Source organism: Meriones unguiculatus, chromosome 11 (assembly GCF_030254825.1).
Source record: "Meriones unguiculatus strain TT.TT164.6M chromosome 11, Bangor_MerUng_6.1, whole genome shotgun sequence".
NCBI classification, from domain to species: Eukaryota; Metazoa; Chordata; class Mammalia; order Rodentia; family Muridae; genus Meriones; species Meriones unguiculatus.
The window spans coordinates 35,312,801-35,337,328 of NC_083359.1; the positions used below are offsets into that span (position 1 = coordinate 35,312,801).

General features: G+C 47.2%; 2 protein-coding genes across 2 annotated transcripts in view; both read left to right on the forward strand.

The window, feature by feature from the left end:
* Dock2 (dedicator of cytokinesis 2) overlaps window positions 1-1,863 on the forward strand; it is a 405,024-nt gene extending 403,161 nt beyond the window's left edge. Inside the window, exons 51-52 of the mRNA XM_060363865.1 lie at window positions 303-445; window positions 1,316-1,863. Of these exons, the coding sequence (XP_060219848.1) occupies window positions 303-445; window positions 1,316-1,378 (206 nt within the window). The 3' untranslated portion in view covers window positions 1,379-1,863. The remainder of the gene's footprint in view (window positions 1-302; window positions 446-1,315) is intronic.
* Window positions 1,864-19,931: 18,068 nt separating this feature from the next.
* Window positions 19,932-23,645, forward strand: Foxi1 (forkhead box I1). Its single transcript, XM_021631581.2, has 2 exons — window positions 19,932-20,539; window positions 22,009-23,645. Exons 1-2 carry the CDS (start codon window positions 19,984-19,986, stop codon window positions 22,572-22,574), a joined length of 1,122 nt encoding a protein of 373 aa, XP_021487256.1. The 5' UTR covers window positions 19,932-19,983; the 3' UTR covers window positions 22,575-23,645.
* Window positions 23,646-24,528: the final 883 nt, after the last annotated feature.

Genomic DNA, 24,528 nt, shown 5'->3' on the forward strand with positions numbered 1-24,528 from the left:
ACTGTCCAGGGATACAGAGCATTCCCGACTCACTTTCCATTCACAGAGGGAAGCGCACGTACAGCCAGGAACTCAGCATCCATGCATCTACTTCTCATGTCTGCTGCTCCATGCAGGCTCTGAGCCTGAGGTGGGACAGAATAGAACAAGGCAGAACGGGTGCTGCCCCCTTGGGGCTGAACAGTGCATGACAGTAAAGACATCTCCCAACAGAGTGCCTGGCAAAGCCAGGCTGCTTGCTGTCAGGCTCTGCCCTAACACATCCCCCCCCCCCCACTCACTCATGTCTGGGTTCTTTCCAGCCCTCACACTCTCTGCAGCAGGTGTGCCTGGCTTGGATGAGGCCAACACATCTCCCCGCCTGAGTCAGACCTTCCTCCATCTCTCAGACGGTGACAAGAAGACCCTGAAAAAGAAGAAAGTCAATCAGTTCTTCAAGACCATGGTGAGGACACCAGTGGCTGGAAAGAAGGAAATGCTGAGAAAAATGGGGAGGATCTACAAGGGGGTGCAAATTTTTGCCTGTGGTTATGTACCTTTGGCTACTCCCTGAAGAGTGTGGCCAGAAATACTCTTGCTGGGGCAATTGTCTTGCAATGTCCACCACTCAGTGCTTCTTGGAGCTTCAAGTGACTCCTCTGAGAAGGACTGAGCCCAGTTCCGGTGAAGTAGGGGCTTCTGGGACCTCAGAACCAGTAGGTGGCTAGACCTAATTTAACCTCTTCTTTGGAGCTCCTCTCTGAGCCCTAGCAGCCAGCTATCTAAGAAGCCAAAAGTATTTTTTTTTTGGGGGGGGGACAAAGCATTTTCGTATTTTACTTACATTACAAAATATCCTTCAAATTAAAAGTTGGTTATAAATTTCTGACTCTTGGAAGTCCCATCCCCTGTTGTTACCCTGTCAGTCCTTGTCTGGGATCAAGAAGGTTCGGACGTACTTCCGATCCTCCAGGCACTATGAATCAGAGCTGAGATACTATAAAAATCACAGGTTGCCTGAGAGCCTGCATGAGTGAGTCAGGCACCATGCTAAGCATTTCCCTGTCATTATCCTGTTTGATCCTCCCCTGTTCCAGAAGATTTTTTTTTCCCTGCCAGGCTCACAGAGTTAGCTGAGCTATGTGCAGAATTCACACAGCTAGCAAGGGGGTCTATGAAGCTTCCCCAAAGCAGCTTTCTGACAAAACTCAAGGTCGTAGCAACTTCTAATCACTTGTCTTTAGGCACAAGTCAAGGTTGTAGGGTCTGGGGTGCTCTGCGATGATGCACACAAGAATCTCATCTTGCTGACGTGTTCTTGTGTCTTCCCTCAAAGCTGGCCAGCAAGTCAAGTGAAGAAAGCAAGCAGATCCCAGACTCCATGTCCACAGACCTGTGAGGTGCTGCCGCTCAGAGCAGTGTGGGATCTGTGAGGGAGAGGCACGCACATGGCCTTGGAGTTCCATAAGGAAACAAAGCCCTAAAAGAGACAGGATCCCAGCGGACCCCATGCCAGTCCTCAAGTGACAACAAACTTCGCATCGCCTGTGGCCGCCACCACCACAGTGACAGAGCACTTAACAGATAAAGAAGCCCCACTGTGGATTCTGGAACCTCAGAGAGCCAGCATGTTCCCAATGGATGCTCTCCCCAGCATCCAAGGCATACCTGGCATAACTCAGGCTCGCAGCTAGAAGGAGCTGTCGTTTGTTTCATCCCTATGTCCCAGCACTCAAAAGAACTGAAAAGCTTTTAAAAGTTCTATATTTGGTTAACATTTTTGTGTTTTTACTTTTTTTTTTAATAAGCCCTGTTGTACCCCATCACCTCCAAAGTGTGGTTCTTTCTCACTGACATTAACAATGATCCCATGACTCAAATAAACCTTGTTGCCCGAGTCTTTTACTGAAGGACTGGGGAGAAAGTTTCCATGGTGGGAGGCAGCCCAGGGGACTACACCTGTATGGAAGGCTTATGTTGGCTCATCTCGATGCTATGTTTTTCCTCCTGGCTCAGCAACCTCAAGAATCTTCTTGAAGACTCTGGTGTCTTTGGGGCCAATTCCTGGGGTGTTAGGATGCCAAGAAAGCCCACCCAGCATTTTCCTTTTGCAGACGGATGGTGGAGACTTTCTTACCACCTTCCTCCATCTCTGGACAGAGATGGCTAACTCTCCCAGTCTGTTACTTCACTGAAGACCCCAAGCAGTCTTCAGTGGAAAGGAGAGAGGGCTGAGGACTGGTCCAGCCTGCAAGTTACATCACCAGGTCAGGAGCGGTGGCTTTCTTGGAGAGACAATGTCCATGGTCAGGTTTCTCAGATGACACCAAAGGAAGAGAAGCAAGGGAGAGGAGAGCCACTCCAACCTCTCCTACCTCACAGATGTGTGGAGGAGCCTGAGCATAAGGCTGAACCCTTGTGGAAGTCAAGTGAATGGCAAAGTAGGGGTGGATGGCCATTTCTTAGATGCTAAGTCCCTGGGGTCCAGTGAAAGATGAGATAAAATGATCAAAAACAAAAACAAAACTTCCCAAAGCTTAATAGGTAACCTTAAAAGGCAGATATGATTATTGCCCACATGGAAAAACTGAAGCGCGGCAGAAGTGAACTAAGACTAGGGAATGCCAACATTGGTTTCAGCACCTGAATGGGAAGTTAAATTCTTCCCCATTACCTAAAACCCCCAGCAACCTTTCGTGCCCAGTGTATCCTGAATCCTTGTGACCCGTGTCATTCCAGTCTCCCCCAGGGTGTTGTCTATGCCCCCTCTCCAAGTCTTAAACCACTGTGTGTTCTAGCTTCCTATTTCTGCCCTGCTATGGTGGCTCTGGGCGGTGGGGAGAAGGGATTGGGTTGCATCAGATAGCTCTGGATTCCTAAAGTAAGCAGAGATTGGAATGCCTCTGGATCCACCTGACAAGAACCCATGTCAACACATGAGCAGAGGACCTTAGAAGAGCTGAACGGTGGGACCACATCCCCATGGCTTCCCAAGCAGATGTCAGCATCATGTGGCCCTTGTCCTACCTGACTGTTCTTTCCAAGTCCATTTTCTCTTCAAGTTCTAAGGCTGAATTCCATTGGGTTAGTTTTTCCTGTCATTATGAACTAACAGAATTCCAGTGTTTAACCTTCAAGGAGAAGTGCTTCCAATGACTAGGGGAAGTATCTCGACAAGCAAATGAAGACAGCTCCCCATTCCCTGTAATTCCAGACAGACACAAGCCCATTGTAGACCCGCAGAAGCAATTGCTTCCCACCAGGGAGGCCTGCGCACCAGACTGGGAGGCTGTTTTTATGGCTGCAATGGAAAGTTCTGTGCCTGCAGTCACTTCTCTGCTCTTCAACAGGGTGCTGTAATAATCACATCACTAAGTTCTGACTTGATCAAAGTATCGATGCCTGTGAATTTCCTCACAGGGTCTGAAAGGGACCATCCACCTCTGTTTCTTTTCCCATAAAATTCAGAGCAAAAAGTGAAACCCATGGATTCCTGTTCACACAACACTCAAACGTTAAATCACATCTGAGGACTGTCATTAGCAGGGAGTTAGGTTTGGCACTTTGTCAGTATTTCAGACTCTATGGCCATGTACCAATATGCACAACCATGCTAGTGGAGACATTGACAACTGGTTATACCACAGCGGCCTTTGCCAGGTCCTCGCTCTCTATGTCCTTTCCCTTAAACCCTCACACCAGTCCCACAAGAGAGACACTAGAGTATTATTCAAACTGGTGTGAAAACTCAAGAGTCTAAGGGGTTTGTTTATTTGTTTTGTTTTTTTTACTGCGATCTTAACTGAATGCCTGATACAAAGGGGGAAAAAAGCATCCTTCTTACAGTTCTAGTGGCAAAGGAGTCCACGAGCGCAGTGTCAGCATCTGCTTGGGATCCAGTGAGGCCCTTCTGCTGCACCATGGCCTAGCAAGGGAGAGCGTGATGAGGCAGAGCAAGTGTGCTAGGTTGGGTGGCTCTTCTTATCTAGCCACTAATGCCCAGTGTGTGTGGGGTATCCCACTGTTATGACCTCATCTAATCTTAATCACCATGAAAGGCCTGACTTCATGCCATCAACACAAGGGTTGAGGATTTGGTTTTTAATGCACGAGATATGGAGAAACATATGCTAACCACTTCAGAACTGGAGGGTTTGCAACCTGCCCTTGTCACCAAGCAAGAGGCCTACCCACCTCTGTTAATTCACTTTTATGTTTGACAGCTTGCTTCCAAATACTAATGTCACAGGCCCTGCTTGTGGACATCATCCCCTACAGTACTGATCGTGATGCCCAATGAAGGTAGGGGAGTCAAATTTGGTTCAATTCATCTTATGCCACGAGATGACCCATAATTATAAGCCAGGTCTGTCCAAAACTAGCTTGTAATGTCCAGAAAGGGCTGTACCTTCAGAATTCCCACAAGAAAGGACTACTGGGTGATTTGCTTGGGAGTGGGCTACCAACGTGAGCAAAATAGCTTCCAAAACAGCCTAAGGAAAGGAAAGGCTTGTTTTGGGCTCATGGCTTCAGATTTTAGTTTGTTATGGTGGGGAAAGCATGGTCACAGGAACACATGCCCTAGAAGGGTAGGCTTGAGCTGTTGGCATGGTAGCTAGCCAGAAAGCACTGAAAGCAGGAAAGCCAGAAACAGATAACCTTCAAAGTCCCACCCTAGTGACTTCTTCCACCAACTAGACCTACCTCCAAAGGCTCTAAGCCTTCAAAAAAAGCACCACAAACTGGTGGCCAGTTATTCAAACCGTGAATCCGTGTAGGGCATTCCAGACACAAACTGTGACAGACCCCAAGAGATCAATTCACACAGCCCACACACTTTCTAGCTCAGTGAACTGTTCAATACCGCACGCTGAGATCGGTGGGACCTAAATGGACTCTAGGTTGACCTGACTCTGAGTCCTTCTGGAAAATTTCCTCAGAGCCACTCTCCCTCACCCACTAAGCTTACTGACTTCAAGATACAGATATCACCCTTCCACACTTTAGTATGATTTAGGGTACCAAGTTCCCCCTCCCAAGGGTCTTGAAGCATGGAATGGAAGTCAGCATTCCTTCTTCCAGAGAATGGAGGAAAAATTTAAGGAATCCAACATCTTCCCAAGTATATAAAAATGAGTCTGGCTTCCTTCTTCAAGCATCCTGGCACTCATTTGTTTACCATTCCCATTCAACCCTAGATGCCTATATTTACCCTGAGTAAATTCAACTGACTAGAAAAGAGACCCTCAGATCATGATGAAAAGCCCACACTTTTTTTTTTGGTTAGCATGCTGTGCTCTGCTTTTCAGCAAGCCACAGGGAGATCCAGCTTTCAATGTCCTGCATCATGGAGCAGGACATCTGTAGACAGGATGGATGGAAAACTTCTCCTCACCACAGTCTGTATAAGGGAGGTAGAAGAAAGAAGATGTATTTGTGCAGCCTCAAGCATATAGCAGTATATTCTACTGAGGCTGTGATTCTGTTGCTTGATCCCATACCCTACAAGGTGGTGATGTAGTCATGGCCAAGGTTTGTCTGCACCGATCACTGGTGCAGCTAGTGGCTCTGTACCAGCAAATGGGAGGAGCAAACCCAACCTCCCCAACAGGCAACTGGTGGCCCTGGTGTCAGGAGCTACACAGAAGCAGTTGACTGCACTGGGCACTGGGGCAGAGTAGGCAGCTGGAAGCTCAGCAAACTATGATGCCTGTGAGGGCCAGAGTTGGGTTGGTGTATGAGATGCTCTGATGCAGTCAACATCCTCAGAACCCTCCTGTGTGTCCTGCTCCTGTCAGTCACATGGCTCCTCCATTTTTCTGATCAAGTCCAATTAGCCACGATCCATTTGAAGGTGGTGGCCAGTTATGACCCGTATGCAACAGAAAGCAATATCTGTGATACAAGCTACAGTGTCGTTGCAAAGGGATCAGTACGATAACAGACATCTGTCATTTTCTTCCTCCAGCCTCCACTTAATGTTTCCCTGACCCAAGATGCCATTTTATCTGGCCAACATGATCTGTCTAGCAGGGTGACCCAGATCTCGAATCTTCAAAGGGTTCCTTGCCTTTAGTTGCTCTGTCCTTACTGATTTGGGCTACTTTTATTGACTGTAGACTATCATTAGTGGCCTTAAGCGTGATCAGAAACAAGACATGAAGCCTACTGGTTCTGAACACACACCGCACTGGATCCTAGGTATGAAACACATACCTAGCCATCTAGGTTTCTGTGTCGTCCGTTACCCAGGACTCTTGGTCTACGGGCATGAGAAACCACAGCATCTGGGTGGCAGTCACAGCTCTATTCATTGTGGCATGTCCAGTGATTGAGGTCTTTCCTCTTCTCCCAACCTGAAACAAACCATGTCAAATTGATTTGTGTCCCCTTCAGATTCACATGCTGATGTCATAACCCCTAATACTTCAAAATGTGACAATTTTCAAAGCAGAATCATTAAACCAGGTGATCATTAAGTGTTACTGATTTTCCTATCAAAGGAGGAAATGTGAACACAAACATACAGGAAGACCATCACATAAAGGTGAGTGAAGACAGTGACTAGGACAGCCAAAGTGGCCAGTAAGCTACATCTGATAGAGAGAGGCATGGGTTAGATTCCTCCCCATGGATCTGAGAAGGAATCAGCCATGTGGACATCCTGATCTTAGATAACAAATTCTGTTCTTTAAGCCACTCTGTTATTGACATTTGTTACAGCTTCCATAGCAAACTAATACAGACCAGGACCTCAAACCCAACAAAAGCAAAGACTGTAGAGACAGCAGATCTTTGGATGAGATGGTAAGAAGGGCTTCTTCTTTCATAATGTGGCTTTTTAGGTTTTGGAGCTTTTGGAGATGTTATGTCAATGACACCCCATTATTCATAGTATTTTATGCAGTCTGGAGTTGATTCCGTTACCCAATCGTGGACTCCCCTCCATGAGGTACCTAGCCTGAGCCTTCAAAAGGCTGTGCCTCTCCCTATCCTGTGGGGTGCTTCTGAGTGACAAGATTCCAGAGAAAGCCAGTGAGTCCCATGCCTCTGTGCCCATGAAACCTTTAATAGTAATAAGAATGTGCAGCAAGTGACATTTCACAACTACCATGTAAAGGAGCAAGACAGCACCTACGCAGTGGAACAGTGCGATGTTCCTGAGGCGTTCCTATAAACAAGATTCCTGAGGCACTCAGTATTTGCCAGGAAAGCACTCATCACCAAACAGAAGAGATGGCCGATCTCTTCCAAGCAAATCAACAAACCCATAAAGGCATCTGATAGTGTTAATGGTGTCCCTCTTTTCCATCGCATTCTCTTGAGATAGATTAATTAATTGAATGAAAAGCATATGGAGAAAATTACTCCTACTCTTCAGATCTTTGAAAGCATACTTTCTGGAGAGACTTTGTGCAGGAAGTTCCACGCAGACTTCCTTATGTAACGGGTCATCAGACAGAGTATATGCACACCTCAGGGAATCAGGTCAACCCCCTTATTCTCCATGGCGTCTCTCTAACATCAGGACCAGAATAGAGTTTTAGGTGTCATGGTCCTGATGTCACTTCGGATTCCCATTTACTAGTCATTGAGAAATCCACATGTTCCTTTTTCCTTGCTCCAGTTACTAGCCAGAATTTCCCCTGGGGAAAAGGCAGAGGTCTGCTTGCTAAAGATACAGGTGCATGGCCAAGTCTTCTCTTAGGGAACCAGCCCTCCATAACCAATGGACCTTAAAATTGCCTATTGCTGTGGCTCATCTTGTCATATGCATATATATCTATATCTATCTATCTATCTATCTATCTATCTATCTATCTATCTATCTATCTATCTAATCTATCTATATCTATACACACACACATATACACACACATACATACACGTATATAAATATATTATACACATTATATGTGTATATGTATGTATAGACAATCTAAGAAGTTGTTCATTGATTTAACTTCTAGGAACACAGTAATCCATCAGCCAGTGTAGTTTAGGATACTCTAATTTTCTGTCTCGCTTGCTGCCTACTAATCTACCTAGGATCTGATGGTTAGGTAGAGCTAGCTACCTGCTTCTCCCCAAATGGAAATCCATTATCTATACTGATATCAGGGAAGCAGGTTTTATATTATCTACCTAGCTATCACTACTGCTATGACTTGAATATAGAATTCCCTCCATAGAACCATGTCCTGAGGGCTTAGGGTTAGCTGTCAGTTGATGGGCTTCTGCTGATGTGATTAGGTCATGTGGGCTCTCTTAGTTACTTTTTTGCTGTTGTGACAAGACACTGTGACTAAGGCAAACTACAAAAGAAAGTGCTTCTTGGGGGCTCACCATTTCAGAGGTTAGAGTTCATGAACATCATGGCAGAGAACATGGTAGAAGGTTATCAGGCACGGTGCTGGAGCAGTAGCAGAGAGCTTACTTTTTTTTAAATTTAAAATTTATTCACTTTGTATCCTGGTTGTAGTCCCCTCCCTCATCTCTTCCCGGTCCCATCCTCTTCATTCTTCCTCCCCTATACCTCTTCCCTAGTTCACTGAGAGGGGAAGCCATCCTCCTCCATTGTCTGACCCTATATCAGGTCCCATCACGACTGCCTGGATCCTCTTTCTCTGTAGGCTGGCTAGGTTGCCCTTACAGGGAGAAGGTACAAGGAACAGGCAACCGAATTCATGTCAGAGACTGCCTCTTACTAGGGAACCACATGGAGACTGAGCTGCCTGTGGGCTACATCTGAGCATAGGGTCTAGCTCCTCTCCATGCATGTTTCTTGGTTGATGCATCAGTCTCTGCTGTCCCTAGGCTCATCCCCAATAATTCCACTTCTGAACAAGAGTCCCAGGTAATTTGAGTAAACATTAAATATCTAACTCAACGATTAAATTTTATTCTTTAAATTAAGGGTATGTATGTCCATGCAGCAAAGAAGTGAAGCAGAGAAACATGGGGGACAATTTGGGATCATGCATCACTGTGCTGCCCAGAGCCCTGTAACATACTGTACAGAGACTGCCAACTGCTCAGCAGATGTGACTGTTCATCCGTTCTTGGCATCCCTGGGCAGGCTAGATGGAGAATGTTCCATCCCCTGTTTCTCATTGGCCAAACTGAGAATTAACTAATTCCATGCCCTCCTTCCTAAGCTCCATCCTTCAGCCCTTTCGGCGGCTCTTGGGAAGACAGATTCTGAAAGCTGTCATCATATCTCATTTACTTGTATGAGAGTCAACCGAGAGTACGCAGCTGGCCAGTGTGGTTTGTAGGGTATTGGGTAGAGGGGAAATAGCCTTCTCCCATCCAAATGGCTTGCTGGCTCTAGGTAATAGACTTTGTAGGTCCAAATAGACTAGGTTTAGATGGCTCCCACTGGAACCCATTGATCCATCCTAGCCAGGAAAGCCAGTCATATTCAGACTTCATCACTCTTTAACCTGAAACTGTGTCCGAAACCTTTGCTAAGGCCCAGAAAAATGGATCACGCCCACTGCTGCTCCCACCCCACTCCCTTTGCTAGGCTGTTTGAGTCATCAGAATAAGGGGGAATTCTCACTGGAGGAACTAGGATGCAGAGGGTGATAGCCTCTGTCCTACTCTGATTTCTGTTGCTGTGATCAACACCATGACCAAGAACAACTTGGGGAAGAAATGGGTTGTTTCACCCTACACCGCTGGGTCACAGTCTATCACCAAGGTTAGTAAAAGCAGATAAAGCAGGAACTCGGGGCGGGAACTCAAGTAGAGACTGATATTACTGGTTGTTCGTCATGGCTCACTCAGCTTGCTTTGTGACGCAATCGAGGACCTACCTGCCCAGAGGTGAGACCACCCTCAGTGGGCTGGGTCCTCCCCTATCCATCATTAATCAAGAAAATATTGCAAAATCTTCTTTATGGGTCAGTCTGATTGAGGCATTTTTTTTCCCAATGAAGCTCTTGCCTTCCCACATGACTCTAGCTCTTGTAGAGTTGACAAAATATATATATATATATATATATATATATATATATATATATATATATATATATATAATGAGCATATGCCCCAAACTGAAGATGGCTTAAACAATACCCCTTCTGTCTTTTACCTGAAGAGACCTCAGAAATGAAAGGGTCTGAGTGGGAGCAAAGAGTTTCAGGATCCCTGATTTCTGAGGAAATGCAATGAGAGACCTGTGACCTAGGGGAAAGGATTGACCTTGCATGGACCAGTTTCCTCTTCTGTGATGGGGGCTGATACTAGATGGCTATTAAGCCAGTTGAAGGAACTGAGAACATGAGCAATGGGAATCAGTTGCTGACAATGGAATGATCTCACTTCATTCATGCCTGGTGGTTGCAGTGGCCAGAGCTAAAAGTGGCACCATTACTGCCTTCCCTGCTTTTCCACCTGCATCCTAAGGAGGCACAGTCATCACTCAGTGTCTGCAGGAGTTAGCTTCTTGAACACCCATGATACTAAAAGACACAGATGCTCAGGGAAGCCTCCAGTATAAAATGCCATAGCATTTGCATATAATAAATATTCTTATGCAATTCCTATCAACATACCAACACAATTCTTTACAGACCTTGAAAGAAAAATTCTCAACTTCATATAGAAAAACAAAAAACCCAGAATTTCCAAAATGATCCTGTACAACAACAGATCATCTGGAGGTATCTCCATCCCTGATCTCAAGCTGTACTACAGAGCAATAGTAATAAAAACCGCATGGTATTGGCATAGAAACAGAACAGTGGATCAATGGACCTGAATAGAAGACCCAGAAATAAATCCACACACCTATGGATACTTGATTTTTTACAAAGAAGCCAAAACCATACAATGGAAAAAAAAGACAGTATCTTCAACAAATGGTGCTGGTCCAACTGGATGTCTACATGTAGAAAAATGCAAATAGATCCATATTTATCACCCTGCACAAAACTAAAGTCCAAGTGGATCAAAGACCTCAACATAATACCAGACACACTAAATCAGTTAGAAGAAAAAGTGGGGAAGAGCCTAGAACTCATTAGCACAAGAGACAACTTCCTGTACAGAACACCAACGGCACAGGCTCTAAGAGCAACAATCAATAAATGGGACCTCATAAAAGCTTCTGTAAAGCAAAAGATACTGTTGTCAGAAACAAAACAACAGCCTACAGACTGGGAAAGGATCTTCACCAACCCTATATCTGACAGAGGACTAATATCCATATATTAGTCCTAATATCTACATATAAAGAACTAAAGAAGTTAAAAAGCAGCAAATCAAGTAATCCAATTTAAAAATGGGGTACAGAGCTAAACAGAGGATTCTCTGTAGAGTAATATAGAATGGCAGAGAAACAGCTAAAGAAATGCTCAACATCCTTAGCCATCAGGGAGATGCGAATCAAAATGACCCTGAGATTTCACCTTACACCCCTCAGAATGGCTAAGATCAAAAACTCAAATGACAACACATGCTGGAGAGGCTGTGGAGAAAGGGGAACCCTCCTCCATTGCTGGTGGGAATGTAAACTTGTACAACCACTTGATTGTACAACCAATCAATCTAGTGCTTTCTCAGACAACTAGGAATAGTGCTTCCTCAAGATCCAGCTATACCATTCCTAGGCATATATCCAAAATATGTTCAAGTACACAACAAAGACATTTGTTCAACCATGTTTGTAGCAGCTTTATTTGTAATAGCCAGTACCTGGAAATAACCCAGATGTACCTCAACTGAGAAACAGATACAGAAATTGTGGTACATTTATACAATGGAACACTACTCACCAATTAAAAACAAAGAAATCATGAAATTTGCAGGCAAATGGTGGGATCTAGAAAAGATCATCCTGAGTGAGGTATCCCAGAAGCAGAAAGACACACACAGTATATACTCACTTATAAGTGGATACTAGACCTAAAAGATAGGATAAACATACTAAAATCTGTACACCCAAAGAAGCTGAACAAGGAGGAGGACTCGGGGTAGGATGATCAATCCTCAGCTAGAAAGACAAATGGGATGGACATTGGAAGTAGGAGAAAATAAGAAACAGTACAGGAGCCTGCCACAGAGGGCCTCTGAAAGACTCTACCTAGCAGTATATCAAAGCAGATGCTGAGACTCATAGTTGAACCTTAGTTTAACCTTTAGTTAAACCTTGGGTTGAGTTCAGGGAATCAGATAAAAGAAAGGGGTATTAGTAAGGCCTGGAGAGGACAGGAGCTCTACAAGGAACAAATATATCAGGGCACAGGGGTCTTTTCTGAGACTGATTCTCCAACCAAGGATCATGTTTGGATATAACCTAGAACGCTTGCTCAGACATAGCCCATGGAAGCTCAGTATCTAAGTGGCTTCCCTAGTAAAGGGAACAGGGATTGTCTCTGACATGAACTCAGTGGCTGGCTCTTTGCCCCTCCACCCCAGAGGGAGGAGCAGCCTTGCTAGGCCACCGAGGAGGACATTACAACCAGTCCTGATGAGACCTGATAAGCTAGGGTCAGATGGAAGGAGAGGAGAACCTCCCCTATCAGTGGACTTAGAGAGAGGCAGGGAGGAGATGGGGGAGGTAGGATGGGATTGGGAGGGAATCAGGGAGGGGCTACAGCTGGGATACAAGGTAAATAAACTTTAATTAATATAAAAATAAAAATTAAAAAAGAAATACTCTTACATATGTCAAATAACTTCCAGATCCTTTGCAATACGTAATGCAATGTAAATTCTACAGAAAGAGTTGTTATACATTCCATTTCAGGAATCACAAAAAAAGCTACATATAATCAAGTGCAATTTTCTTCTGAATGTTTTTATTCATGGGTGGTTCCACAGATGAGGAATTTCAGATAAAAAGGGTGGCTACCTGTTGGGTGCTGAAATTCTCAGGGTACGTATGACTGTTGGCAGCTGTATTATTGATACGCCACATACATAGATACACACACACACACACACCTCAGCCCTAGCCTCTCTATATGTGGTCTCAGCTGAGATATTTTCCAGAGACCACTGAGAAGGATGGGCTCCTCAGGTACTGAGCAGACAGAAAGAATGACTCCTGCTCACAGATACAGGAGCATGCATACAGGCTCAACCACCCCAATACCTCCAGGCTTGGAGAGATCTGTAGTAGATACTAAAGATGCCGCAGCAGCCAGGGAAGCCCCTGGAAGCAAAGGTGAGCCCCCAATGACCATTAGCTCACTAGAAAGGGGGTGCAGGTTACCCCTGGTCCAACTGTGCTGTCTTGCTCAAGGAGCCAACTTGTGCTCCAAGAAAGAACTAAAACATTCCTTCAGCCAATGCAGAGCGGAGGATTGCCAGGGTCACAGGCCCGAAATGACCTTATTCTCCCTTTGGCAAAGGAAAGCTAACTGAGCAAGTGGTCCACGTGAGTTTCCCACCCTAGGGTCTGTGATGATTCTGAAATTTGGGCTAAAGGACTGGAACACTCATCACCTGACACATCACAGATGGCATTAACAATCAGGGTGGACCCCCCAAAAGCACGTGGGAGCTTTTGTCACTGTGTAAATCTCATGGGTGTCCTTGCCACAAACCTAGGTGGCCTGGGCCAATCACTGCAAATGGGCTCTTGTTACAGTGCAGGGACAGGAAGAAGCCAAGATATAGGAGGTCGCGACTACTGTCACCGTGTATACTCTTCTACAGTTAATTTTATATAAGGGAGAGTTCACCATGTAAGAACAAATACTGTGCAAAAATGAACTAATACTGTGCAATAATGAATAAAATGCACAAACAGTAACATGCTTGTTTATCAAGTATCAGGGGATGTGCATATGTGCATATTGTGGATAATATATGCTCAGATGACGGGGAGATCTCTGTGTGTTTATACGTACAGCACAAACACACGGAGAATGTTTCTACGGCGTCACCACAGCTATAAGACATAGGCAGGCCATAGAATTCCCAACTCGGTTATAGCCTATGGAGTTGCCAATGTATGTGGGATATAAATCATGTCCTTGACCAGAAAACATTACATGATGTGTGATGGTATTCTGTACACACAGGATCTGGTTTTCTTTCCACGTATGCCATTGGCTCGTGTTAGTGATAGTCTGGGAAGGTGAATGTATTGGAGGGAGGATACACCGGTTGAGTATCCATTGGAAAGGAAGGTATCACCTTCAATCTAGCATTTACTTCCCAAGGGGTTCTCTTCAGGAGCAGCTTTAGATGTAAGAGTGTGGAATAGGTGAAGAACAGAGGGGGGGTGGTGGTGGTGGTGGTGATGATGGTGATGGTGGTGAAGGCAAGACTAGTGCAGGGAGTTTAGAGTGGACCCTTCTTGAGAAAGAAGAGAAAGTTGAATCCCACCAAACTCACAGAGCAGATACCACTCTGTCTTGTGTATTGGTTTATGAGATATTACTGCATCTCTTTAGAGTTTGTAATTAGTAACCCTTTTAGTAATCAGGGTTTATAGCCCCGAAATCTTACAAGAAGCACAATTGACCTTATTGGTTTTTCTTGAATTCAACTTTTCATAACTCCAGTGATAAAATTTTTTAGAGGAGCTATTTTAGGACTGCTTATGAAATTGGGTAAATGCAGGCCCAGATCAGTGCATGATCTAAAAAAACCTGTAAATCCTCCTTACAGCAAATGGTGCTGACCACTGATGGCCCAGTTCCAGAAAGTTCACGGAATTTATCTATAAAGTAAGCTGACCGCATTCAAAAAACAGAGCAGCAGTCTACACACACTCTAAAAGAGCACAGACACAGTCAACTCCACAAGGGGTGTAAGCCTCAGCGCCACAGATCTCTGAAGACAGCCTAGCCTGTGTTGATGAACAGATAGAATGACTGCTGTCCCTGTGTCGCCCCTCAGACTGTTATTTCTTCCTTTACTCTTTGCAACACATTCTAGAGATGAGGAATTGGAATCTCTGAAGCTAAACAGCACTAAGACATTCAGAAAACACAGCCACGGAAATATAGTTCAGATCCGTGCAGCCCAAATATGGCCAGACCGCCTTCTAAAGACGGCTTTGTTCTATCTAAGTGTTCCCTAGGCTGGGGCAGAGAGACAAGGGTTTTTTCTTGAGGGGCATACTTCCTCCATAAAACGTTCTGTGTCCTGTACTGGGAACACCTCTCTTGATGCTTTCACTTGGGTGTCCTAACATTACACAATTGGTCTTTCCTGAAACTTTCAAGCCATCTCCATCCTCCCGGCTTTTAAAGAAATGACCGCCAGAGGGCGGTATTGACCTACCTTTCTTCTTCCTAAGCTCATTAGCCACCGTAAAGGATGGACGGCACCAAGATCACCCTCAGCTTGGGGAACACCCCACCTAGACCTCTACCAACCTCTCCCTGGGCCACAGACATTATCCCTGTGTTAAGTCCCCAAATGTCTCAAGACACGACTCTTGTGACTGTTGCTGGCTAGGCAGGGTAGGAGAACCAGCAAGAGCTGATTGTCTTTCTAGGGAGCCATTTGTAGACTATATCTTACAGGTGACAAAACGACAACACTTATGACAACCCATTTCTACAAGAACTCCTCAAAACCTGGGAAGCTATTTGTGTTTTATGTATAGCAAAAAAGGACAAGCTTGTGGAGGCCCCATGAAGGGCAAACGCCGAGGGCAGGTGAGGTATGAGCCGCTGCTAGCGTAATCACAGAGTATGGGACATCAGCGTCTCCCACTACCTGGAGTTTCTGCATCCCAAATGCGAACTGGGTTTTACTACGTCTGTACGCCTGCCATGTAGTCCTGAGCAACACTTAGATGCAGCTGGATTTCTCCACTTTACCAATGAGGAAACTGAGGCCCGGTGCCATTAGTCTGCAATCTAAGGTGTCACGGTATCTTAGGAGTCCAGGTAAGAGTGAAACTCAAAAGTCTAACGACAAAGCCTGGCCCTTCTTCTCCTTGCGTGTGCTGCTCGTGACCCATTGTCAGCCCCCCAGGGCACAGCAGCCAGGTGCGTTCTCACCTGCTTTCTTCATCTTTGTGGTTATTGGCCTGCCCTGTGCCTTTGTCCCCTGCCCTAAGCAAAAACACTGAATCCCCACTTTACAATGTGGTCCAGAGAACTAAGTGAACCATTGTTTGTGAAAATCCAAATTAGTGGGGTCTGTCCTCTTGGTAGGTGAACTGACATCAGGCCTCTGAAAGTGCGGGACTGTCTACCTCTCAAAGTCAAGGCCTGCTATGACTGCCCCTGGTCAGCTAGTTTGGGCAGGTATCTGTGAGTCCACCCTTTCTGCAGAGCTTTGGGTGCTGCAGGCTTCTGGACCAGTAAAAACAGCAATTGAATGCTGGGCACACAGCACAGCAACAGCGACAGACCCTTCCTTTTCCCCTCTAGGAGCATTGCTTCCAAGTGGCCAAAGCAAATATAGGAAGACACATGTTGGGCCTTCTGCCCAGAGCCATCTCCTTTGTCATTGCCTGGTCCCCGGGACTGGGCAGCCATCCTTCTCACAATCTGCCCTTTTGATAGCTTCCAGGCTGAGCTTTACGTGTATGAATTTCCTTCAGTCACGCTGAGACCTATACTATTTCTGTCTCTAGTTTATAGATAAACAAAATGAGGCCTTGTAAGATTCAGAAACATGGCCAAGATCACACAACTACCATATGGCAAAGCCAGGCCCAATCCCAAAGCCTGTGTTTGTAATGCTCTATTGTCTTGTCTCTGGTATGACACATGGGCTCAGAACATGAGAGCTTTCTCACTTGAGAAGACGGCTCTCTGTACTGTATTTAAATTAACTGCTGTCATCCCCTTCCTGGGTATGGCTCAGACCTACTCCTCAATCTTTTATTTATGTATTTGTCTGCTTGTTTATTCCTATAATTAACTGGCACGTGTTTCCTCAGGCTCGAATTTCACTTCTGGGAATTTTCAAAAGGTCTAAAACAACTTCATCCATAAAGGAGTTGTTGGATTCTTTCCTCAGAAATCCCAGGTCTGGCCAGGCAGCTCCTGATGTCCATCCACAGTGCCTGATCCAGGGTGCATGAAAATCTGAAACAGATTTCCCTGGTCTAAGGGCTCGTCCTATGATGATGCACAGGAACCAAGGTGGTATGATTTCCACCCTCTGTCCTGTGGGTACCGGTCTCCTCAGACCAGATAGGCTTTCTTGGACATCCTGGGGGAAAGAAACCAGAACTATATGTAACAAAGGAGACTCAGGTGTGCATGCCTCTAAAAAGCTCTCCCAGCCAGAAGAAGCCTAAGGGGAGTCCCATCATCTGCCAATGGCTGTGTGAACTATGACGCTGAACATGTCCCCTTCTCCCCTGGCCTTTGGCTGCCACAAGCCATCAATTAGCAGACAAGGTGTAAGTTCCGGGAGGGACCAATCATGAATATCCGGTCCATAGTGACTGTGGTAATATCCATCATCGCTTCTCTGCGCCATGTGAAATGATTTACTTCACAACCATGCTGTAAGTTTAAGTAATGGCCTTTTCCCCACTTTCACCTGAGAAAATTAAGCAAGAGAAAAGCTAAGTTACTTGCTAAGGACCACCCCAAGGCAAGCAAGGATTGGCAGAGCTCAGAACCCGTGTTTGCTGTGATGCTAATGCTTCTTCTTTACAGTGTGAGTGTGTATGTGTGTGTGTGTGTGAGAGAGAGAGAGAGAGAGAGACCTGAAAATGGCAATGGATTCCCTGGAGCTGCAGTTACAGGCAGTCATGAGTTGCCTAGTGTGGGTGCTGAGAACTGAACTTGGGTCCTCTGAAGACCAACCAGCACTCTCAGCTGCTGAGCCATGCCTCCAGCCCCTTTGTCCCGACCTTTCACATAACACTCCCAAAGCAGAGCAGTAACACGATCGCTTTTCTCCAGCCACTTAAACGAGAAATTACACAAAACAAGAAAACTCTCCGTCTAAAAATCTGAATATTTATATTTATAGATCTTATCTTTGTGTGTATATAGATATTAACGTAAGTATGGTCTTATTTTAAAAAACCACACAGGGCTTTGAAGTCCTTTCCTCCAAGTCTCATTATAACACAGCCATCTTTCCACACTACTAATATTTAGTTAATAAATGTTCTTCCACCGTCTATTTTTTTTAAACTGCATCATTTGGAGGAGGCACTGTCTAACTGACAAGCCCTCACTGCGGACCGATCGGGTGAGCTATGGTTTTGTTACGGTGACAGGCAGCACCATGGAGGAGATTCAGCGCCACCTCTTTACCCTGTTTGCTTCTGGGAGATGAACCCTGCCAAGTGGAGCTACACAGCGGCACGGTTTTGTATCCCTGTTTCTGGGCTCCCACAGGGTGGAGTTTTGAAAATTCAGGGATCCACCCTCAGCTAGCTTGGCTTCCTAGTTGAGAGACTAAACAAAAAACAAACAAGCAAACAAAAAGTGCTGTCTTGCTTTAGTGTTCTGAGAAACTGTGCCTTGGCGAGCCTTCAGACGCTGTTAGGGAGGTCCTTTCCCCCACTGGATGGGATGGAGACAGGAGGCTCCTTGGAATCTAGGGAAATCCCTTCCACACAATTACCTGAACCTCCTCGACAGCACCCAAATGCTGCCAACGCAAGCAATTCCGTGGCACTCACGTTCATCACGCGGCACGGCACAACTGTCCAGGAGGGAGCGCAGAGTGAGCCGGAGTCCTAGACAAACAACCTCTCTCGGTGGTACCAGCTTCTTCAGCCTCCAAGAAACATGCTATCTAGAGGAAGTGGGAAGACATGGAGTCAGGAGAAGGATGTAGAGGCTGGGAGGCTGCGGGAACTATTACAAACACAGCTTGTATCAATTTTCACCCACCTGCTCCACCAGAAAGGTGGTTCAGCTGTTACCAGAACCTTTATCAGCAAAGAGCTGCCCGAGAGGGAGGGAGACCGCCAGCCACTCCCCCAGGCTCAGAGCCGGTTGTGTGTGTAAAACCGGGAGAGGGAGGCTGGCAGAAGCCACCTTCAAGCTGGGATCTGCCACTGTTCCCCAAGAGAAAAGTGGCCCTGTCTAAGCAGCAAAGGGAAGCCAGGTCCGGCTGTAAGCCCTGGCTCTGACAGGAGAAGGGCACGGGCAGCTCTTGTGTTGCCCCTCCATGCCGGGGGGCTCTGCACAACAACTTCCACAGATCAATGGAGAATCTGGGGAAACTGCTGTGCCTTGAAGCTAGAAATAAACTTGAATCGTGGACGGTCTTCTCATTTCTCCCTAAAATCCAATTCCCACCCTCTCCCTTTTGATGTTCTTTTTAAGAACTCTGCTGCTCATCTTGGTGGGTTTCCAGGCCATGCTCACAGCAGCCCCCCACCTTCCCGACTGCCTTCTGCCTGCCTACAGTGTGTGTGTGTGTGTTAGGAGCAGAAGGGGACCACATGAATCCTCTCCAGAGGCCAAGCTGCTCTCTTGACTCTCCAGAGACTATGGGGTCTCCTGGCAGCTCTAGAAAATGCATCTTCCCTACCAAAGACCAAAGCAGGAGCTGGTGATAATAGACAAGGGTGGAGTGGAATGGGGTGGGGTAGTCATCAGAGAATGAGGAACAGGAGCGGAGGGAGAAACCAGCGGCGGTGGTGGGGAAGCCGAAGGCAAGAGAGCTCGAGAGACAGAGAAGGGGAGGAAAGTTGCGAGGAACAAAGAAACACAGAATAAGCTATGGAGAAGAGAGGTGGCAGGGAGAAAGAGAAGGGAAGTGAGGAGGGAAGGAAAATGAAAGGGGAAGGAAAGATGCGATGATGAGAAAGTTAAGCAGGGGGAAGCGATGAAGGGAGCCCTTGTCATGAGGGGTATCGGCTCTAGTAAGTCTGCTTTAGCATGTCATTACTGGGAACCAAGGCCACAGCCAGCTAGGAGAAGAGGGAGGCGGGTCCTGGCCCAGGACCTGCTGGCAGGTGGCCGCCCCTGGGTGGGGCCACCCAGCCCCAAGCCCTCGGGGTATAAGTCACAGGAGGCCAGGGCCTGCGGAACACCTGTCAGGGGCAGCTCCAGAGAGCACAGGTGCAGCAGGGGACTCCCCGAACCCAGCCCCGGCATGAGCTCGTTCGACCTGCCAGCGCCCTCGCCACCTCGATGCAGCCCCCAGTTCCCCAGCATCGGCCAGGAGCCCCCCGAGATGAACCTTTACTATGAGAACTTCTTCCACCCCCAGGGCATGCCCAGTCCTCAGCGGCCCTCCTCCTTCGAGGGCAGCGGCGAGTATGGGGCCACCCCCAACCCCTACCTCTGGCTCAACGGGCCAACCATGACCCCACCACCCTACCTGCCCGGCACTAACGCCAGCCCCTTCCTGCCCCAGGCCTATGGCATGCAGAGGCAGCTACTGCCCAGCGACCTAGGCTGGCTGCCCATTCCCTCTCAGGAGGAGCTCATGAAGCTGGTGCGCCCACCATACTCCTACTCAGCCCTCATTGCCATGGCCATCCATGGGGCGCCTGACCAGCGCCTCACGCTGAGCCAGATCTACCAGTACGTGGCTGACAACTTCCCCTTTTACAACAAGAGCAAGGCCGGCTGGCAGAACTCCATCCGCCACAACCTGTCGCTCAACGACTGCTTCAAGAAGGTGCCCCGAGATGAGGATGACCCAGGTAAGACAGCAGTGCACACAGAGTAGGAGACCGCTCCCCGGAAGGCTGCAGGTATCCCCAAGGGCTCGTTTCCTTTCTGTTCTGAACTCCGTTCTAGAAAGTTCTGACTACAGCTGCTACTCTGTGCACAAAACTGGGAGCGGCTAGTCAACAGGGCTGAAAGGAACTGTTCAGTGAAGGAGGATGTGGGCCCTGCGGAGCAGATTCCGGCTTCTGTGGCCTCGGTGAGGTTGCGTTTGCTGCACCTCAGTTTCCTTATTTGAAAAGTAACAGGGATGGAGAGAATGTTCTGTAACGAAATAACTCCTGCAGTATTTGGTGCAGTCATTATGATTCACATGTGCCTCCGTGCCCAGCAATACATTAAGTCCTTGGTAGAACTAAACCAAGCCAAGCCCAGTGTGTCCAAGCCACATGTGTGGTGGAGAGGACTCGGCATTGGTTGGACGCCATTGATGCCCCCATGGGATGGCTCTGCATGCCCACCCCTCCTTACAGGACCTCCTTTAATCCTGGCAGCCCCCTGCAGGGGTCTCTTAGCGAACCCACTGCACAGAGGAGGAGAATAGCAGCCAGGGGTGAAGCTGCCTTCCCAAAGTGACATAGATTGGAGTGGCCATGATGGCTCTTGACTTAAACACAACTCTAACACTGAGACTAAATGATGAGCCACAGACGCTTGCAGAGAGGGATGTGAAATATCTTGAATCCAGTTTCCAGAATTGAAGTGTAGTTTTGTTCTCACACAGGAAGCCAGGATATGGCTCACAACGCCACCTTTGCCCCCTCTGAAGTCAGCTTTGGTCAGATCTATTTGTTCCTCAGAAGAGAGACTGGCCCATGCAAGGTCTTCATCTACTTCCCAGAGTAGCAGGGAAGAATTAGGGTGTCGCTTGTGGCGGCACCTCAGTTGTACAGTGCTTGGACACATAGAGGGTTTGTCCTTTCCATTATCAAGTCTGCGGGAAACAGGGATTGTTCAGACCAGGAAACTGAGATTTAGCCAAAGTCCTTAGTCACTGAAGGAGCAAAACCAGGGCTCAAGTCCACCTTCAAGACTCAGGAATCCAGAAAGTTCCTGGCTTCCCTGAACATGAATAATAAAAGTTCTGACCCCAGTACCAGTCCCAACCTGCACCCCTGCCCCCCTATACCTTACCTTAATGGCTACCCCATAAACTCCTTCGGGCCTTATGCTTCATTTTCATGTACTGCCCAGAGCCGTGTGTGTGTGTGTGTGTGTGTGTGTGTGTGCAGAAGGGAGGCTTAAGGAGAGGTGGGAGTGGGTGGGCAGATATTTGTGGGATTTCTTCATTTCTGCCCCAGGCTTTGTTCTATTCTTTGCGGTTTGTTTGTTTCTTTGGTTGGTTGGTTGGTTGGTTTTTTGTCTTTAATTTCAGTGCATGTCATTGCAGACGAATGAGGCCTGTGTCCATCTGTGTTCTTAACTTCTCCTACTTCTGTATCAGGCAAAGGGAATTACTGGACTCTGGATCCCAACTGTGAGAAGATGTTTGACAATGGAAACTTCCGCAGGAAGAGAAAGAGAAAATCAGATTCGTCTGCCAGCACGGGCTCCTTAGCTTCAGAGAAAACAGAGAACAGTCTCCTGGCAGGCAGCCCCAAGCCCACAGAGCCTCAGGACATCTTAGAGACTGCCTCTCCCCCTGACACCACCACCAGCTCCCCAGAGAAGCGGTCCTCCCCTGCCCCCTCAGGCACCCCGTGCCTCAACAACTTCCTCTCCACCATGACAGCCTACGTGAGTGGGACAAACCCCATGAGCCGCTCAGTGGCCACGCCAGGACTGAGCCCGGAGCCTACTGACAAGATGGGGCAGAACTCACTGGGTTTCAACTCCTATACCCCCCTCACCAACCTCAGTAGCCACGGGAGTGGGGGTGAATGGGCCAACCCAGTACCCACTAATGCTCTGGGCTATGGAAGCTCTGTCCTCAATCAGTTCAGCCCACATTTCTACAATAGCATTAACACCAACAGTGTCCTCTTCCCCAGGGAAGGCACTGAAGTCTAGGGACCCAACAGCTTCTGGCCCACAGAGCTGTCTGAGGGGAAAGCAATGGAGGTCCTTCAGACCAGACCCTCCATTACCCCAGGGTCTGTGACATTTGAACTTCCCAGATAGCACAGGAAGAATCTGTGTTCTTTCCAGAACACCGTTCTATGTTCTGATTCTCACATCTGAATCTACACAGATTCGATAACTGCTGTGGACATGCCAGCAACAGCATGCCATGGACAATGTGGCCATTTATTGAGCACTTACTATGTGCTGGGTCCTGTCATGGGCTTTTTAATGACATGGTTACTTTATGTATAGCCATCCTTCGAAGTCCACACAAACTTCCCCATTTGACAGTTCATGGCATTAAGGCCTGAGAAAGTTGTCAGTTTTTCCAGGGTCATGAAAATGGCAGTGAAAGATGTCAAAGCCGAGGTTGGGTTACCCTCAAGGACTGGATCAGAGGAGGCAGGGATGGATGGACTGGTTGTGAGGGTCCACACGTAAGAAGCTGGTTATGGCAAATGCATGCACACTTCCCCCCTGCCTTCTGGTTCCCCATCAGCATTCAGCGCCAGCATGGGCATGACTCAGCCCCACCCCTCCCTTTTCTTCTTGCCCCAGCTTACCTATAGGCATTCCTTTAGCCACCGCTCAAGAGGGGGAACTAACCGGATGCCCAGCCCAAGTACCCCTGTGGGACAGTACCTCTAGCAGGTGCAATACCTTGCTAGCCTCCTTGAGCAGAGCCAGAGGTTAGAGAGTGATATGCACCCCTAAGTCCCCACCCCGCACTGTTCACCCACAAACTCTCATAAACCCTAGCTTCCTGTGTGTGTGTGTCATGGACCAGTGAACAAGATGTGGCTCAGGCTTCCAAGAGAAACAAGTCCAAATAAGCAGAATAAGCATGTCCTTTTTTTATAGCCTTGGAGAGGTGGATACCTGTCTGGGGAAACAATGGCCTCGAAGGAGGGGTCCTCTGCCTGCCCTCAGAGGGCAGAGCAGCAGGGAACACAGCCTCTGGCTCTACTCTTTCTTGTTTTGCGATTTACTTTATATGTGATGTCTTATCACAGCAACCCCTGAAAAACTGTTGTTTCAGTTTCTTATTTCTTTTTAATTAAAAAAAAAAAAAAAGAAGGAAGGAAAGCTGTTCAGAAGTGTGTGGCTCTGCCTTGTGAGTTGTCCTGCCTCTCCCTTGCATGGCTGAAGCCTAAGGCTGGAGGTGCTTGGGACAGGAAGCAGAGGAGAATTGGTATCAAGACTTTCCTACTCTCACATTGCTGTGGAGCTAGACAAAGGCTCTCAGTGTGAAAAAAGGCTACGAAACATGGGGTGGGTACGTACATGGAAGGAACCTACCCGTGTCACATATGATATGGGCACAGCAGCATAGCCCAGCTGCACAGCTCATGCAGATCATACAATCATGCTATGAACATGCAGCTCCCCTGTGAAAGACGTTACTAGTCCAGCTGGACAGACGAGAATAGGGTCAGAGTGGTGGAGCGGCCCCTTGCCCCGGTCTCTCTGATTTTTACACTCATCAAACTGCTATAGCCTCAGCTACAGCCAATGCTAGTAGCAGCAGATCTATCGGTACGTGCTGACATATGTGTGCACTGAGGCTGGGGGTCTTCTACTTGGGGGTTTCTTTTCTGGTGGGGAAGAGGGGGGGTTCAAGCCAGGGGCAGCTGGTAAACTCCCTTTCTCTGAAGTGACAGAAGGGAGGTGGTGACGCACAATAATACTATGATGAAAAGCACATCCACTCTGGCTTTCCCAGATGCCAGGCTCTGGCAGTTAGACTTGACTACCTTTTTGTGTTTTATCTATAAATCTATCTAATGCTGCGACATTTCGATGTCCATGTTATGGGTGAGAACACCGAGTCCTTGAGAGATTCCGCAGCTGTGAGGGCCACATATCCAGGACTCACATGGCTGTGTGAAAGTGTAGATAG